This window comes from Erpetoichthys calabaricus, chromosome 17 (genome assembly GCF_900747795.2).
Source record: "Erpetoichthys calabaricus chromosome 17, fErpCal1.3, whole genome shotgun sequence".
NCBI lineage: Eukaryota > Metazoa > Chordata > Cladistia > Polypteriformes > Polypteridae > Erpetoichthys > Erpetoichthys calabaricus.
In genome coordinates this window covers 62,317,277-62,335,460 of record NC_041410.2, presented here as the reverse complement: position 1 = coordinate 62,335,460, position 18,184 = coordinate 62,317,277, and the positions used below count along the sequence as shown (strand labels likewise).

Here is an 18,184-nt window from a genome sequence, read left to right as displayed (position 1 = left end):
GTTTCTAGTGAGCAGGCATATTTATCTAACTTGAGAACATCACAGTATTTTGGGGGCTGGCTAAGGTTACAGTTAATAAATTTTGAACTTTGTGAGAACTAGATGATTATGTGATACATTTTAATATTCAAAACCTGAGAATTCAAGTGATGCATGCTTAATTTTTCACTACTGTATGAAGATAAACACATAGGAAATATCAATAAATGGTAATGAAGAATAATATTTTTGTGTGTCACAAAACAAGTCACATTCTTAGAAAGCAAAGATACTTACCTCAGTTTAATAGTACACTTTATTGGGATCTTTAATTTAGCACACAAATCCAAATACAAAGACTTACACTATTAACTGCATCAATGTTAATTCCCCGGTCAATAAGTATTTTTGTTATTTCTTCATGTCCATTAAGTGCAGCATAATGTAGAGCAGACATGTCCTTCTACAGAAAGAAAAAAAAATCAAAGCAAAGGTAAGACATGTAAAGCTGAACAAAAATGTATTGCAAAGAATCATGACTCCTGTTCCAGTTTCATCTAACTTTTTGTCAGGCTTTAAATATTTGGTATGTATAGTGTAATATATTTATAACCCCAAAATAAACAAGTCCTGATACAATTATCACTAGAGTTACCAGAGCCTACGAAAAAACTCGTAGATCCGTCCCACCTTAAATCGCTTCTTAAATCCGTTCGCACCTCTCCACCAGCGTCCTTTGTCCTCTAAATGTGCAGATAAAGACAAGCTGCAAACAGCCGACTATTCCATCCCCCCACCGACTTTCATGTGTGTTCCGTTTCTACAGTAATCTGTGTAAACACATTTTTAAAACAGAAACGTTTTTCATATTCTAGTAGTAAATGACAAAATGTAGGCATAAACTATATAATGTATGAAGCCTGAAGTTCAAATATCAAAGAAACTCTTTCACGAAATGTACAAATATAACAGAACAAGTGCGCTTTTATTCAAAAATATAACTGCAGAAAAAAAAGCCGCCTTAGTGTGCGACATTGACACTCATTTACTACGACGGCCCCGTGGCACAACAGTATCAGTTGCTGACTGGTTCGATCCTGCTCAACTCCCTTTTGAGAAGTGAACTGCTCTTATTTTTACTATTTTAGAATAAAAAGATACATTTGATTTCAGTCTGTAACAGCCGGTGTAATTTATGATATTTGTAAAGGTTAGCTTTGTTTTTGTTTTTTTTTATTCACTTTTCTCTCAGTCGCATTCAGGATCCTTCCCTACCCCATCTGACACTGCTGTTTTCACATAAAAGACGCGCTATAGCTCTGCAATGTATCACGATACATATGACCGCGTGTTGTTTTTCCCCCAATCTTGCCAGTCCCCACGTGTTGCTGTATGCTGTTTCTTTTGTACTCCAGGACATGCAGAGGAAAGCATAGTAAAGAGCAGTAACTTCAGCGCTACATGCAATCATCAGACACTCCCCACTAATTTATGATATTTGTAAAGGTTAGCTTTGTTTTTGTTTTTTTTTATTCACTTTTCTCTCAGTCGCATTCAGGATCCTTTCCTACCCCATCTGACACTGCTGTTTTCACATAAAAGACGCGCAATAGCTCTGCAATGTATCACGATACATACGACCGCGTGTTGTTTTTCCCCCAATCTTGCCAGTCCCCACGTGTTGCTGTATGCGGTTTCTTTTGTACTCCAGGACATGCAGAGGAAAGCATAGTAAAGAGCAGTAACTTCAGCGCTACATGCAATCATCAGACACTCCCCACTAATTTATGATATTTGTAAAGGTTAGCTTTGTTTTTGTTTTTTTTTATTCACTTTTCTCTCAGTCGCATTCAGGATCCTTCCCTACCCCATCTGACACTGCTGTTTTCACATAAGGATGCGCTATAGCTCACCCAAGGAGCGCCCTTCCTACATTTACGACATGTGTACTTGTTGCAGTGTACATACCTCTCTGTGCTATGGTTCCTATTACACTGAACAAGCACCTGTAATTTGCAGGTCTATTCATTATCTCAAAACAAATATATGTGACGTTTTGAAGAAATCATTTTATGACGCGAATAGTACCAATCAGAAAACATCGTCGAAGTAATGCAATATTATTTGAAAATGAACAGCGTCAGATCGGGTGTGATTTATACTGGCGCTGTTACTTAGAGTCAGATCAGAAGCTGAATAAGCTCCTGTTCTGACTCTAAGTAAAAAAGCATGAATTAATCAACAGAAATAACCGTGATCGACATTTTAACCTTAACGATTTACAGTGCCTACCAATTTATAAATTTTATGACCGTTTGAGGCTACAAAGAAAAAAAAAATCACTTCCTCCCCAGTGGGGAATCGAACTCGGGTCTCTACAGCGCGGCAGGGCAGCCGTGCTGTGAGTCAGCAAATCTCAGCGTTACGCCACGGAAGGTGTTGTTACAGCCTTGAACCTTTTGTGAAAGTGTTTATTGGATGTTTGGCCGTCAGGCTTCACACATTCTATAGTTTATGCCTACATTTTTTAACATTTATTACTAAAATATGAAAAAGTTTCTGTTTTAACAATGTGTTTACACAGATAACTGGAGAAACGGAACACACATGAAATGCGTGTGTTCCAAATAACGATCTATTATTTCCACTCTAAAACTCCAGTTCAGTCACTCCCAGATAATCAAACAAGGCATGAGTTGGGAAAACTTAGTGAACGTTTTGCGATGGTGGGGGATGGAATAGCCGGCTTTTTGCTGCTCATCTTAATCGGCACATTTAGAAGACAAAAGAGAGGTGAGAACGGTTTTAAGGTGGGCCGGATCTACGAGTTTTTTCATAGACTCTGGTAATTCTAGTGTTAAGGCAGCATAGTTCAGCTTTGGTTGAGCAAATGATTTTTTTTTTTTTCACCTGTATTATTATCATTCTTTAATTTAATATTATTTATTGTATCAGTATGCTGCTGCTGAAGAATGTGAATTTCCCATCGGGATTAATAAAGTATCTATCTATCTATCTATCTATCTATCTATCTATCTATCTATCTATCTATCTATCTATCTATCTATCTATCTATCTATCTATCTATCTATCTATCTATCTATCTATCTATCTATCTATCTATCTATCTATCTATTTTGACCCAGGAAGAGTCTGATGGGGAGTGTAACCTGAAATGAGTATAGTGTAGGGTAAATTTCCTTTAAAACTTATGTCACATGGTGTATCTTTATTTTACAACCTGTATAACAAACCATATGGGTGGTCAATTATATCATAAATCTGGCCATCCATCTTCTGAATCCTCTTGGTCACTTAAAATATTGGGTGAGAACCACCCTGGGAGTGAATTCAGTCCATCTCAGAGACTGCAAGACACACATTCATTCACACTTTTAAAACTTAGAGATGAAGTATGATCTGACACAAGTATCTGGGATGTCTAACAATATCAGAGTACATTTGCAGACTGGGAAAGAACATGCTGACTCCAAATAGCACTTCAGTACCAAACTCAAGTTCCCTTTAACTGCAAGGTGGAAGCAGTAACTACTTGAACCACCATGTCACGCCGGTGGTTTGGAGTAAACTACAAAATAATAGACTCAATTACAAGAAAAAGTTAAGCTTAGGGCATAACAATACATTGTGTGTCTTTGACTGGCATGGCAACTTAGGATACAGTTTATAGAAGGGTTTGGGCCAGCAGTATAAAATCTATTGCACTTTACAACCAAGGACAGGTCTGATCTAACTTAGTTAATGAAGACAGAAGATAACAGAGACACTAATAGTTAAAAAAGAAAAAAAAAAAAAAAAAAAAGTGAGTTTATTTATGATACTGGTATGGAATTTTCTTAACTTTGGTGGGTGCTGTTAATGGCACAATATAAACTAAATACTACTTGATTGATTTATGGCTTACAATTAATTAGTTGGAGAATATCATGTGGATTTTAATGGTTTGTTTGGTATAGCTATTTTAAAAGGCATTTCATGAATTGCACTACTGTACTGTATTGTTTGGTTGGAGTCATAACGTGATCCTATTTTCCCCTTTTATACTGTTTATTACGTAGATTTTACCAGAACGCCTCAGATCCCATACTCTTATCACACTGTCAGGTACTATAGTTCAGCACTCTGCCTTCCCTTTTACATCTATAACAATAGGCAATTGGATGGATGAAAATAATAAGCAGTTACATTGCACATTTATTTCTGTGTTAGAGATAATATGCCCAAAAATAATCAGCAGAGTTAAAATTTGCGTTGGCAATATAACAATATGATCACTTCATCTTGCTTAGACTCCCTGGTTGCTCACGGTTTGATTATTCTTTGGTCTAGCCTTGTCCAGTATGGCCCTTGATTCACCTTTTAATGGAGTATAGCCTGGCCACCTCCTAGATGGATGTCACAGAAAGACATACAGAGGTAGAGAAACCGAACTTATACCAATTCTGGTCACATGTCATGGACCAGTGGGGTGCAGTGGTTCAGAGTGGCCCCCCTTATCCAATGACCAATCTTATACAGCCACGCCTCAGTCCTCCTGTCTGTGCTTCATACCTATTCTTGTTTCAACAAGATTTGAGGCTGAAAATTATACCATTCTGTCCATCTAGATTGCCCTTTTATCTCAGACTAGCTGGCCAGTTTATGACCTACTCGGTATAAATGGCTTATTTAACTCTTTTAGGGCTAATTTTTTTTTGTTTCTTTTCTCCCAGGGCTGAATATTTTTCCAAAAACTAACATTTTTTAAAAAAGAACACAAAGCAATTGTTTAACATATCAAATCAACAAAAAAAATTTACTTTTGACAAATGTTACTGTCTTGCATGTTGTATGAGCCTGAATTCTCTATGTGTTGTTTTGATGCCTATTTTTCAATTGTCTGTTGCTGCATTTTCTAACATATATTGTTAGTGTGTACTGTAGAGAGACAAGTCACCCATTTGCCATTGTGCCATGCCACTGCCACCAAGTTTTCTGCCTGCATGAAAACCGTATTGTTACCTCTTTTCATCTTCTGAAACTTTATGAACTTTATGTATGGCATTATAGCCTGGCTCACCCCATGGGATTTGCTTCTGTTTATTACAGAAGTGAATAAAACTTTGCAGCAGCACGTACCTAAGCCACCAGGGGACAAAACACGTTTGGACCAATGCTCCCTGAAGTTATATCACCAGTTCTGTCCCATCTCTATTTGTAATGCCACAGCGCGCTTCATCTCGTCTTTCGTTGTGGGTTTCCACTTTGAATAACGAGAATGCGATGCAAACGCAGCCCGCGATTCAAAAAAAATCTCTGCCTACCTGTTTGTCTCGTCTGACAGTAGCTGAAAAGCAGCATCAGGAGAGAGCAGCCTGAAGTACAGCAGCTGGTGATCTGTCGTGTCCAAAAGCAAGCCATGCCGTCTTGTAAACTCCGGTAGCCAGATCGGCTCTCAACGGATCAATGTATGTGTATTTATCCCATGCGAACCTTGCCATAGATGCATCGGCTGCGCGAAGGCACTCAACTGGCAGCAGATCCGCTCGCGCGGCATCGGCTGGTGTCTGATCAGCTGATGCCTGCTTCTAACTCTCTTGCTCGATCTCCTGATCACTGCCAATAAAGTCCGATTCTGAAAAATCAAGAGTCCGACTCCGCGGTAATGCGCAAAACAACGTCTGCCAAGTGTTTTCTTTTCTGCACTTGCTTCGCTGCCTTTTCACATGTCGGTGCCATCTTGCCTTTGTTTACATTTCGCAACTCACGCACACGCAATGTTTATTTGCCGAGTCAACGAGTCTAGCATTCCTCCAAGCACAGAGGGAATGCCTGTGACGTGACAGTGAGATTTGTCGCCATTAACAGCTGATTGTCGCCCTTTATCCCTGGATGTCGACTTTTGTCGACATTCGCCTTCAACCCCTCCTGTCGACAAAAGTCGACATCCGCCCTAAAAGAGTTAATGTTGTGTACAGAGTTATAACAAAGCACCTTTGTAAAACAGGTTACAGCATTCCTAAAATTTGGAGAGTTCAAAATTACTTGCTGAAAGAAGATTAAAGAAGACTATTTCTTTATTTAGGTCACAAAATACCTTTTAAATTACAATTTACAAATAATTATCAGAATGTGAAATATCAATTTGCATTGCAACAGCTATAATGATTCGTAGATTTGACATCCTCATGGCATACATGAGGGATGCTCTGATTGATCACTTCAAAAGATTCGATCCGTGATTGGTAAATTGCCTGATCACAAAAAACTCTTTTCTGCCCCTGTTTTTCTAAGCTTTATGGTTATGTAGTTGCAATGCTCCTTTACAATAGTTGAGCCAGTGCACATCTTTTTTTTTGTTTTTTTGCAGTGAGTTTACTGTAGTGTAAAAAAAGTACAGCAAGTCAGGGCTTGTTTTAGCAGAGTGTGACATGATTGAAATATTAGTGTTTACATTAAAGAAACTGAAAAAAGAATCTGAGAAGATTTCCTGCAAAATTAGACAAAACGCAAGAAAAGCTTGTAGCAGGTCCTGTTCCCTGCTTTTCTGTTTCTATTGCCTTGTTCTCTTTTGAAAACATATGTCCTGGGAATTAAATAATTGTAGGATATCACTTTAAGGGGAGAAGAGGGCCAAGCTGTGACTGTGAGTCCTTGCATAATGCTTTGTTATATGACATAAGGGGATTGACTTTCTTCATAAAAGGAGGCATGCTTTTGGAAAGGAGGGGAGGAGGAACCTGGAAAAGAAGTTGAAGAGGCGCTTCAAAAAAGGCACAAAATTCCGCTTCATATTGAGAGACGCTTTAACGCCATGACACCTGAGTGAGGCCGTCAACGGCTTCTAGGATAGAATACAGTTCAGAATCATTGAGAACACTCAATTATACCTTAAAGGGAAAGTGTACCAATTGTTTCAATTCTTATTTAACCTGGAATTAACTGTGGATTACCCAGACAGATTGGATAATTGAGAAAATGCACAGAGATAAGCTTATTTGTTAAAATGGGACAGGGGTCTGTTTATTGTGGGGTAAACATATATATGTATGTGCTGGTTATATTCATGTACTGTCTGTAAGCAGGCATTATCGTTATTCTCTTTTCTTCTCTTTTTCTTTCCTTAATTAGTGCACTAATTCAGTTCCATGACAGGGGTGGTTATTCAATGGTATTCCCATTTAAATCATTATTTGTTTATTTGTTTTGTTTTCTTTTTGTTTGATGTTATAAGGGGAAATATATGTATAATTATGTATGGAGTTCTCTAATACTGTATATTCACTGCTTGTTTCATTGTGTTGATTCGGTCTGGGTGGTTATTTTCTTGTGCCTAGTTTGCAAAAGTCACCACCAGAAAAGGGGATCAAAGTAATAGATAGATAGATAGATAGATAGATAGATAGATAGATAGATAGATAGATAGATAGATACTTTATTAATCCCAAGGGGAAATTCACATACTCCAGCAGCAGCATACTGATACAAAAAAACAATATTAAAGAGTAATAAAAATGTAGGTAAAAACAGACAATAACTTTGAATAATGTTAACGTTTACCCTCCTAGGTGGAACTGAAGTGTCGCATAGTTTGGGGGAGGAACGATCTCCTCAGTCTGTCAGTGGAGCAGGACAGTGACAGCAGTCTGTCGCTGAAGCTGCTCCTCTGTCTGGAGATGGTACTGTTTAGTGGATGCAGTGGATTCTCCATAATTGATAGGAGCCTGCTGAGCGCCCGTCGCTCTGCCATGGATATCAAACTGTCCAGCTCCATGTCTACAATAGAGCCTGCCTTCCTCACCAGTTTGTCCAGACGTGAGGCGTCCTCCTTTATGCTACCTCTCCAGCACACCACTAAGTAGAAGAGGGCACTCGCCACAACTGTCTGATAGAACATCTGCAGCATCTTATTGCAGATGTTGAAGGACGCCAGTCTGCTAAGGAAGTATAGCCGGCTCTGTCCTCTCTTGCACAGAGAATCAGTATTGGCAGTCCAGTCCAATTTATCATCCAGCTGCACTCCCAGGTATTTATAGGTCTGTACCCTCTGCACACAGTCACCTCTGATGATCACGGGATCCAGGAGGGACCTGGGCCTCCTAAAATCCACCTCCAGCTCCTTGGTTTTGCTGGTGTTCAGTTGTACGTGGTTTGAGTCGCACCATTTAACAAAGTTCTTGATGAGGTTCCTATACTCCTCCTCCTGCCACTCCTGATGCAGCCCACGATAGCAGTGTTGTTTGCGAACTTTTGCACGTGGCAGGACTCCGAGTTATATTGGAAGTCCGATGTATATAGGCTGAACAGGACCGGAGAAAGTACAGTCCCCTGTGGCGCTCCTGTGTTGCTGACCACAATGTCAGACCTGCAGTTCCCGAGACGCACATACTGAGGTCTGTTTGTAAGATACTCCACGATCCATGCCACTAGGTATGAATCTACTCCCATCTCTGTCAGCTTGTCCCTAACGAGCAGAGGTTGGATGGTGTTGAAGGCGCTAGAGAAGTCTAGAAACATAATTCTTACAGCACCACTGCCTCTGTCCAAGTGGGAGAGGGATCGGTGTAGCATATAGATGATGGCATCCTCCGCTCCCACCTTCTCCTGGTATGCGAACTGCAGATGGTCAAGGGCGTGGCGTACGTGTGGCCTCAGGTGGTGAAGCAGTAGCTGCTCCATGGTCTTCATCACATGTGACATCAGAGCGACAGGCCGGAAGTCGTTCAGCTCACTAGGACATGATACCTTTGGGACTGGGGTGATACAAGATGTTTTCCAAAGCCTCGGGACTCTCCCCTGTTTCAGGCTCTGGTTGAAGATGCGCTGTAGAGGACTCCCCAGCTCCAGCGCACAGACCTTCAGCAGTCGTGGCGATACTCCATCTGGACCCGCTGCTTTGCTGGCACAAAGTCTCCTCAGCTCTCTGCTTACCTGGGCTGCTGTAATTGTGGGTGGGGATGTCTCTCCTATGCTGGTATCAGCAGAAGGATGGGTGGAGGGTGTAGTACTCCGAGGTGAGAGTGGGTTAGGGTGGTCAAACCTGTTAAAGAAGTTGTTCATTTGGTTTGCTCTCTTCACGTCTCTCTCGAGGGTGGCAGCCTGCTTCGAGCTGCAACCAGTGATGATCTTCATCCCATCCCACACTTCCTTCATGCTGTTATTCTGCAACTTCTGCTCCAGCTTTCTCCTGTACTGCTCCTTCGCTGGACTCGGAGTTCCTTCTGCACGCGCTTGAGCTCATGCTGATCACCACCTTTAAAAGCCCTTTTCTTCTGGTTCAAAAGGCCCTTGATGTCACTTGTAATCCATGGCTTGTTGTTAGCATAGCCGCGTACTGTTCTTACTGGAACTACAATGTCCATACAGAAGCTGATGTAGTCAGTAGTGCAGTCAACAACCTCCTCAATGTTCTCACTATGTGATCCCTGCAGGATATCCCAGTCCGTAGTTCCAAAGCAGTCCCTCAGAGCCTGCTCTGCTTCAGGGGACCACTTCCTGAATGAGCGTGTGGTTATAGGTAGCTCCCTCACTCTTGGTTTGTAGTGAGGCTGAAGCAGAACCAGGTTATGATCTGCTTTCCCAAGCGCAGGCAGCGGGGTGGCACTGTATGCATCTTTAACGTTTGCATACAGTAAGTCAATAGTCTTATTTCCCACGGGTGTTACAGTCCACATACTGGGAGAAGGCAGGTAATGTTTTGTCCAGCGTTACATGGTTAAAATCCCCAGCGATTAGCACAAGCGCCTCAGGGTGCTGTGTTTGTAACTTAGCAACAGCAGAATGGATGATGTCACTTGCTATCTCCACGTCCGCCCAAGGAGGGATGTAAACAATAACAACAATGACGTGTCCAAACTCTCTGGGCAAGTAATAGGGACACAAACTTAAGGCCAACAGTTCGATGTCCCTACAGCGAGTGGAGATTTTGACGTTTACATGTCCAGAGTTACACCACTTTGTATTGACATAGAGAGCGAGTCCTTCTCCTTTGTGCTTCCCGCAGGTACTTGCATCTCTGTCCGCTCTAACTGTGCTAAACCCGGGTAGCTCCACGTTAGCATCTGGGATGGTGGTAGTTAGCCACGTTTCGCAAAAGCACAACAAACTGCATTCTCTGTAGGTTCTGACATTTTTCCCCAGCGCAGCCAGTTCGTTGATCTTATTTGGTAGCAAGTTCACATTTCTCAGGATCACAGAAGGCTTAAAATGCCACTTTCTCGCAAGCCGCTTCATTTTTAGCTTAGTGCCGGCTCTGCTGCCACGATACCGCCTTCTTACCTCGTTGGGTAAATAGGGAACCACACCGACACTGGCATTTGTTCTCAGTGCTTGAAGTTGACTACTTGAATAGGACGAGTCTCGGCGTGTAAATATCCATGTCCACGTTGTAAAAGTAAAAGTGTCCAGGGAACGAATCCATATAAAAGAAAGTGATAGGAGTGATCAATAAAAAATAATAAAGAGAAAAATAAAAGGTAGAAAAATAAAGTCGTACACAGAGCTGCTAAAAAGGCTGCCACTCTCTGCGGCTCCTGAGTCATCGTAAACCACTGCTGTGAGATTTAGCTATTTTGAAAGTGTGATAATGCTAAGGTTCTATCCATTTCCAAATCTATTAGGTTAAACTCTTACTTAGCATACGTACAAGGTTCTTGTGTGTGTCATGGACATCCCATGGTAATTAGAGGAACCCGCTACAAGTTACTTTAATGAATTCAGACATTATTGTTTTATCTTTTAATCACAATGGACACTATTTGTCTTTGTTTGGACCACAAACTATGTTAAGTACAATAGTTAATTTTAATTAGGGGAAAAAATATAATGAAGAATTTGAAATTGCTTCTTAGTAAACAACAGGCTTATTAGTGTAACAGCAAAATTTGTCATTTACTTATAAACCTGTTTAGCATGTTAGCGTTGTTTCTTCTTGGTAAACACAGGGGTGTGGAAATCAAATTTTTTTCTACTTGTCCACGGACAAGTAAACTTAGAAAATCCACTTGTCCGCCAGTTAAATTCACTTGTCCATAAACAAATAACAAAAGTGAAAAATAGTTTATTTTTTCTGATCTCTTTTATTGATACCAAAACTGTCTTCCATTTTAAAACTGAAAAAAGTTCTTTCAGGGAGTAGTATTTTGCCACCTTGCTCTAGAACATTTTATAAAAGATTCCCTTATCATTTTAACTCACTAATAAACAATGCCTTCATTATAGCTACACTAGTTCTGTTTCACATACTACAGTTACAGTGAAGATTTTTATAGATATTTCATAACCTTTGGAAACCGTTAGAATGTTTGCTTCTTTATTTTTAATAAACTGACAGCATGAAACCAACTTGTTTTATCTGAAATATTCGCTAATCAAAAACGATCTATTGACAGCTCATCAAAATTGATGTTGTCACGCAGTAAATTTCTTAACTCCTCAATATATCACAACCTACACGAAATCGCAAATTTCAGGAAAGATTAACTGCCTAACAAGCTTTGTTATGTGGTGAAAACAATTGTATTGTAAGTAAAATAATTGCATTTTTATGTAGAAACAATGAATTTTATCAATCTTCTATAATACGCTACCGTGGCTGTTCATTTGTCTGTCCAGGATTTTAAATCACCTGTGGCTCGCAAACCATTTCACCTTTTGACTTGAAATTTGGTACACATACAGTATACTACGTGACGTCTACTATCCGCTTTCGGGGTGATGATTTGTATTACTCTTTATTTTTATTTTATTTTATTGTTGAATCAACTCTCGGCAGTGCGCAGCAGGGCAGCGCATGCGTATGGGAGCCGTTCTCATTCCCCACCACCTTCGCTAATCATTCTTGAGTCAGACTGAAGACTTAAGTGCCAGTTTAAGTGAAAAATTAAAGAAAACGTACTAAGTAATTGCAACACAAAAACTAACTTAATCAGTTTTAACGCGAAAAGATGCCAACGAAAGAAGAGAAGCAGTGGGCCGCTACAGTGGAGAAAAGAAGAGCTGCTCAGGAAGCAGCAAGCGCATCAACCTCTGAGCAAATGAATGCTAAACGTACAGGGAAAGAGGATGAAAACTAGGAATGCTCAAGTCAAGTGTATTTATTCACTGCATGTTATCGTGCAGTACGCCATTACTGGTAATATATGAAAGTTATTGATTATAATGAAAAATCATCAGATTACATCGTAATGTCGGCATGAAAAAAATGACCGCATCTCCAAGCGTGTAAGTATTAGGGTAAAATACTTATGTAAGACCGTAAGAGTGCTTCCCCTTTGAAAAATCAGCTGTCATTTTGTAAACAATATTGAAGACCAATTTGAGACATGAAGAACATGCCTAAGTAGACTGTTTCCGCACAAAGTACGTACCCAAATGTTTAAAATGTGAAAGTAGTGGTAAAATGTGCCCTGCACAGCACATAAAATATTTTTCTCCAGAAAATTGTACTTGTCCGCGGACAACTGAAACAGAAAAACACGCTTGTCCAACGGTCAATTTACCCGTGTCGGACGAGTCAGGCATTGGATTTCCGCACCCCTGAAACATCTTACGTTGTATAAATATTTCAATCATTTTTAGCTTTTTTAAAGATTTATATTGTGTATATTATTTGTTTGTATGTGTCATACTGTATACGTTCTGGCAACCACAGAAAAGAAACAAATACTGCATCATTAAAATGTTAATGCATATTTAAAATTAAACGTCAAGAAAGATTTATAAAGGTCTATCTTTTAAACTGAAGGAAAACACACACCTATATAAATATAATAAATGTATATTTTAAGCAGAAAAAGCTGTAGTGCAATTAATGATTAAAATGATTAAATGAATGTATATTTCCGTTTAAGCAGTTTAATTGACAATAGCAATTAATTAATCATGTGAGAATATATATATATTTTTGTTAGAGTAATGGTGAAAACTGCTTTTTTTTCAATTAACCTTTTTTTCAGATAGGTACTTAACAGAAGAAATTAAATCACATGACAGCTTATAATTATAAGAAACATATTTTTTGTATTATTGATACATATTTCTGTACATATTTTTATTAAAGTATTTTAAAGAAATTGTATTTATTTTAGTGTTTTTATGGTCACTAAAAATAAGCTTACAGAATTTAATTTTGTTAATAAAAAAATGAACAGTTAACACCTGTAGTCTATAGTTTAATTATATAAATATCAAAGTTAACACATTTGATATAGGATTAAGGCTTCTATGAGTCCAGTTATGCAGGAGCTTTGTGTAAAAAGTTTTTTAAAAGGATAAAGAAAAAGAAATATCGTAATCAGTATCAGAATCAGTCGATCCAGTAACATTAAAATCAGTGATTGGTATCAGCCTTAACACTAGAATCCCTGTAGCCGACGAAAAAAGTCATAATCCCGGGCCACCTTAAATTCCTTCGCACCTCTCCATCAGCATCTTTGTTTTGCAAATGTGTCACTCAGCACAAGCAGCAAGCAGCCTGCTATCCCATCCCCCACCAACAGGGCTGAAGTCAGTCACAAAAATTCTCAGAGCTCAAGTGTGTTTATCTGGGTGTCAGTTGCCGGGAGTTGTGTAGGGTAAATAATATATTGTTTTTGGAATATATACATTTCATGTGTGTTCCGTGTCTACAACGATCTGTGTAAATGTAGGACAACAGGAATGTGAAGCAAAAATGCCGAACACATACCTGAAACAGAAACTTTTTACATGTTATACTAATAATAATGTGAAGTGTATAATGTGTGAATACTTTAGTACACATATCAAATAAACACGTGGGCTTTTATTCAAGAATATAACCTCATTCAATTTACATGTTGCTGTCAATGAGTTAAAAACCCAAACTCAAATGTCAATCGACAGAAAGTTGATATGTATTATTGGATGGTGCAGAGGTAAGAACTACTGCCTTATAACCAAAAAGTTGTGGGTTTGAGTCCGGGCGCTGCACGTTTTGAGTAGTGAGCTGCTATTATTACTATAATATAATAAAAACATACATTTTATTTGAGTCTGTAACACCCGGTGTAAATTTTGGCTACTTGTAAAAGTTTGAGCTTTTTTTATTATTCTATTTTATTCTGTCAGTGATGTTCACGTGGCACAACGAACTTGCATCTCCCTCTCTGAGCTGATTGTGTTTACCTCCATTCTTTTCACAAGAGCAGTGATGACCACAGTTCCTGCTGTTGATGCCTGCTCAGAACGATTTGTTGTAGCGGCAATCAAAGATACAATGTCCAGTGACCACTATCAAAATACCATGTGGTATTTGCACTTTGACAATGAAGACACCCGTGCAGAATGTGTGAAAAAAAGACAGATTTACTGCAATTTCAGACATCTGCCAATGTTTTGTTGAGGACTGTGTTTCGAGTTACAACCCAGGGCAAAGACTTTCCGAGTCTGTGGTCATAAAGCTTATGGAGCCATTTCTGGACAAAGCCAGAACCATAGCAGACAGCTTCTTCACAGCGCTTTCACTGGCTAATAGACTGCTGCACCGCAACACAGCTCTGCTTGGCATCATAAATAAAACGGTACTTCCACCTGCAGCTAAAGTCACTTTAGTACATGAGCAATTCGCCATGCTAGTGTTTAGATCTGCAAGTGCCATGCTGACGGTTTATGCACCCAAAAAGGAGAAGCCTTTGACACACTTGAGCTCTGAGAATTTTGCGACTGACTTTAGCTCCGTCGGTGGGGGATGGGATACCAGGCTGCTTATAAAACAAAAGACGTTGATGGAGAAGTGTGAAGGAATTTAAGGTGGCCCGTGATTACATCTTTTTTTTGTAGGCTTCAGAGATTCTAGTCTTAATAAAACCTGATCCATAAGTATTCTGTTCAATATAATCCAAGGATCATTTTAATAGTGATTGATAAAAACAATGATAGGCTTAATGACTTAAAAGTTCTTGTAGACACCAAAACAAAATCTGTATCTAGTCTTGGAGATGGGTGAGCAATGTGGTGTCAAAGCGCATCAAGCATTTTTTCCCCTCAAATTCTAGTACATTGGGATTGGTCTTTTGCTTTCCCAGGAATAATTTTGGTTATTCAGATTGAAGACCTAAAAGCACAATCCTGTCAGCTTGTTTACGTCCCAGACAAAACTTTAACCATGAATATGGTTAAAGCCAGCCAATATGTTCAACCCCCCATCTCTGTACAGTTTGGTTCAATGTTCCTAACTCCCACCAGTGCAGTTTGCAACCTTGGGGTGGTGACTGATGAGCAGCTAACATTTTCTGAACACATTTCTACTGTTTCTCGTTCAGGCAGTTCGTGCTGTACAATATCCGCAACATCAGGCCTTTTCTGACAGAGTATGCAGCACAACTTCTGGTCCAGGCTTTGGTCCTGTTGAGTGTGAACTACTGCAACTCACTTCTGGCAGGAGTACGCACATGTGTGATCAAGTTGCTGCAGATGATCCAGAATGCAGCAGCCTGTCTTTTATTTAACCAACTGAGACGAGCACATGCCACTCCTCTCTTCAGGTCACTCTATTGGCTCCCTGTAGCAGCATGCATTAAGTTCAAATCCCTGATGCCTGCCTACAGAATAGTCAGTGGATCAGCACCTGAACATATGGAGACCCAACCTCTACATGGCATCTATTCAATCCAGACTCTTTTCGTGTATGGTTTTGAGTTGGTGGAACAGGTTGCCCACCACCATCCATACTACTGATTCCCTCTCTAATGTCTCCATATATTCTCAGCCTTGTGGCAGCAGATGAGTATACCTTTGATAAATTAATTTGTTGATGAAAGAAAGGTTAAGAAAAGGAAATACAGTGTGCACAGCAAACCATTTGTAAAGTTTTACAGTGTTCTGAAGATGCTATCAGATTAAGGACTATGCTAATAAGATTGCCAGCAAGTGAATGCATGTGCATATACTATATGTTGAATGTATATGAGATGCAGATTTTCACAAGGGCCTGAATTGTTGCTATATGTGCCTGAATGTGGTGTCACACACGTGTGCATGGGAGACAGTTTACAGCGTGAATAAATATGTTTCTCCGCCAGACCAGGAGTTGGCACTGTATTCTAACACTTTCTCTTCTGTCCTTCTGCAGACCATCTGAGGAACCTGCTTCCCAGAACACATCACTTCCACTTCTGGTCTCCTAGAACCTGCCTATCAAAGATGTCACTTCCACATCTGGTCCTGTTGAGCCCTCCTCTTCCTGCCTACAACCTATATAACGGCCATCTTATCTCCAAGTTCTCATTTCTATTTTGGAGCTACAGAGGCTCAAGGTAAAGTTGGGAGAAACCCAGACGCAACTCACAAAGACTGAAGCGCAAGCTCAAGCAAGTGTCACCCTCCCGCATGACCGTGATATTGAGTCTGATTTTCTTATTTTTGAACGCACAGCTATCCAGCATCATTGGGAGCATGTAGAATAGGCCAACATACTGGCACTATTCCTGAAAGGCAAGGTGCAGTAGGCTTATTATGAACTCAGAGAAGAAGCCACTGCAAACTACGACAGCCTAAAGGCAGAGGTCCTCAAGCACTATGGTATTTTGCCAGACCAGCAGGCAAGGGTGTCCCAAGAATGACGATTTGACCCAGAGTGGCCATCTCATCCCCAGGCGTACAACATTTGTGGTAAGGCTGAACACTGGTTTAGGCTGGATGCCAAAAAGGTCGTGGAGCATGTAGCTTGTGACTTATTAGTGAATGCCTTCCCTGATTTTCTTATAAAAGCATTGAAGCCCTAGTTGAGATACTCGAGATACAGCTTACCAATTCAAGTGATCAGAACAGTCCATTCGTCAAATCAATACAGGACAAATCACCCATAATAAGCCAACCACCGGGACATGGAGTCCACAGCCAAAATGAAAATACAGCCCTGTCCCATGCTGTTTCAAGTGCAGCGAGGTTGGCCAAATGATCCCCAACTGTCCCAATATCACAGAACCAGTACAATGTAGCTGGGCAAAGGGAGGAAGGTATTATGTAATTGCTATCCCCCTGTCTGGGCAAAGGGAATAAAGTAACAGCACTCATAGATTCCAGCAGGAACATTTCTATTGTTGCTTGTGGTTTTGCCACAACAATGGCTTAAAGAAAAGACCAGGCTAACCTGTATTCACCGGGAAACTCGGTAGTATAGGTCTGCCACTTGTATCATTAATTATGACAACACCTTGAGGGCAACGGGAGTGGCCGTTCTCCAAAACCCTTATCTGGTAATACTGGGTCACAACTGGCCAAACATTAAAAGCGGTAAAATTCATTCCACTCCAGTGAAATCTTTGAGCCTGGTTATGGACAGTGTCAATCTGCCCCAAACTGTCTCCATGCCATGTATATAGAATCCCGGGGTGGCTCTGTGTGACATGATGGAAATTGAGTCGACTCGGCTATGAACATCATCAACTGGCAATGAGCCGCTATCTTCATGACACTTTCAATTTAGGCAAATTTTGGTCTCTTTTAAAAGGAAACAGTGGAATGACAACTCCCTAAAATTTACCAGAAATGCAGTAGTTTCCATGAACGGCAACCACATGCACCTTCCATGCCATCAGGACCCCAATTTGTTACTGAAAAAGATTTGTCATATAGGGTAGCTGAGCACAAGGGGGAGGTAAGGTCATTGCTACTAGACCCACAAACTTTCTGGCAGCAGTTCTCTGAACTTGTATATGCCCACCTGGGTATCAAAAAACTCTACAGCATATAAAACTCCATTTCTATTGGCTGGGAATCAATGAAAAGGTCCATAGTACTAGCTCACTACTCAAAATGGAAAATGCAGGGAAGATCTATGAATGAAATGGCAACCAATTGGTTTAGAAGCAGTCGTTCTTACCTCTAAACGAGCCATGCAATTGATAAATGGGCTTCGGTTTTTACATATTGACAGCAAAATGTAAATTAAATAATTTCTTTTTCTTTGGTAATATTTTTGAATAAAGGTGCGCTTGTTTTGTTATATATTTTGTGAAAGCATTTATTTGATATTTGAACTTCAGTTTTCATACATTATACATTTCACATCAACATTTTATCAATTATTACTATAAAATGAAAAAAGTTTCTGTTTTAGTTATGTCTTCAACATTTCCTGCCTCACATTTCCTTTCATCCTATATTTATCCAGATTGTTGCAGAAACAGAACACACATGAATACAACTCAGGGCACCTCACACCCAGATAAGCAGACTTGAGCGC

At 39.9% G+C, this 18,184-nt stretch overlaps 1 protein-coding gene across 2 annotated transcripts in view; it reads right to left on the bottom strand.

The window, feature by feature from the left end:
* ankdd1a (ankyrin repeat and death domain containing 1A) overlaps positions 1-18,184 on the bottom strand; it is a 139,586-nt gene that overhangs the window by 59,341 nt on the left and 62,061 nt on the right. For both annotated transcript variants that reach the window (XM_051920232.1, XM_051920231.1), the window contains exon 6: positions 344-442. In XM_051920232.1, coding sequence (XP_051776192.1) covers positions 344-442 — 99 coding nt within the window. The remainder of the gene's footprint in view (positions 1-343; positions 443-18,184) is intronic.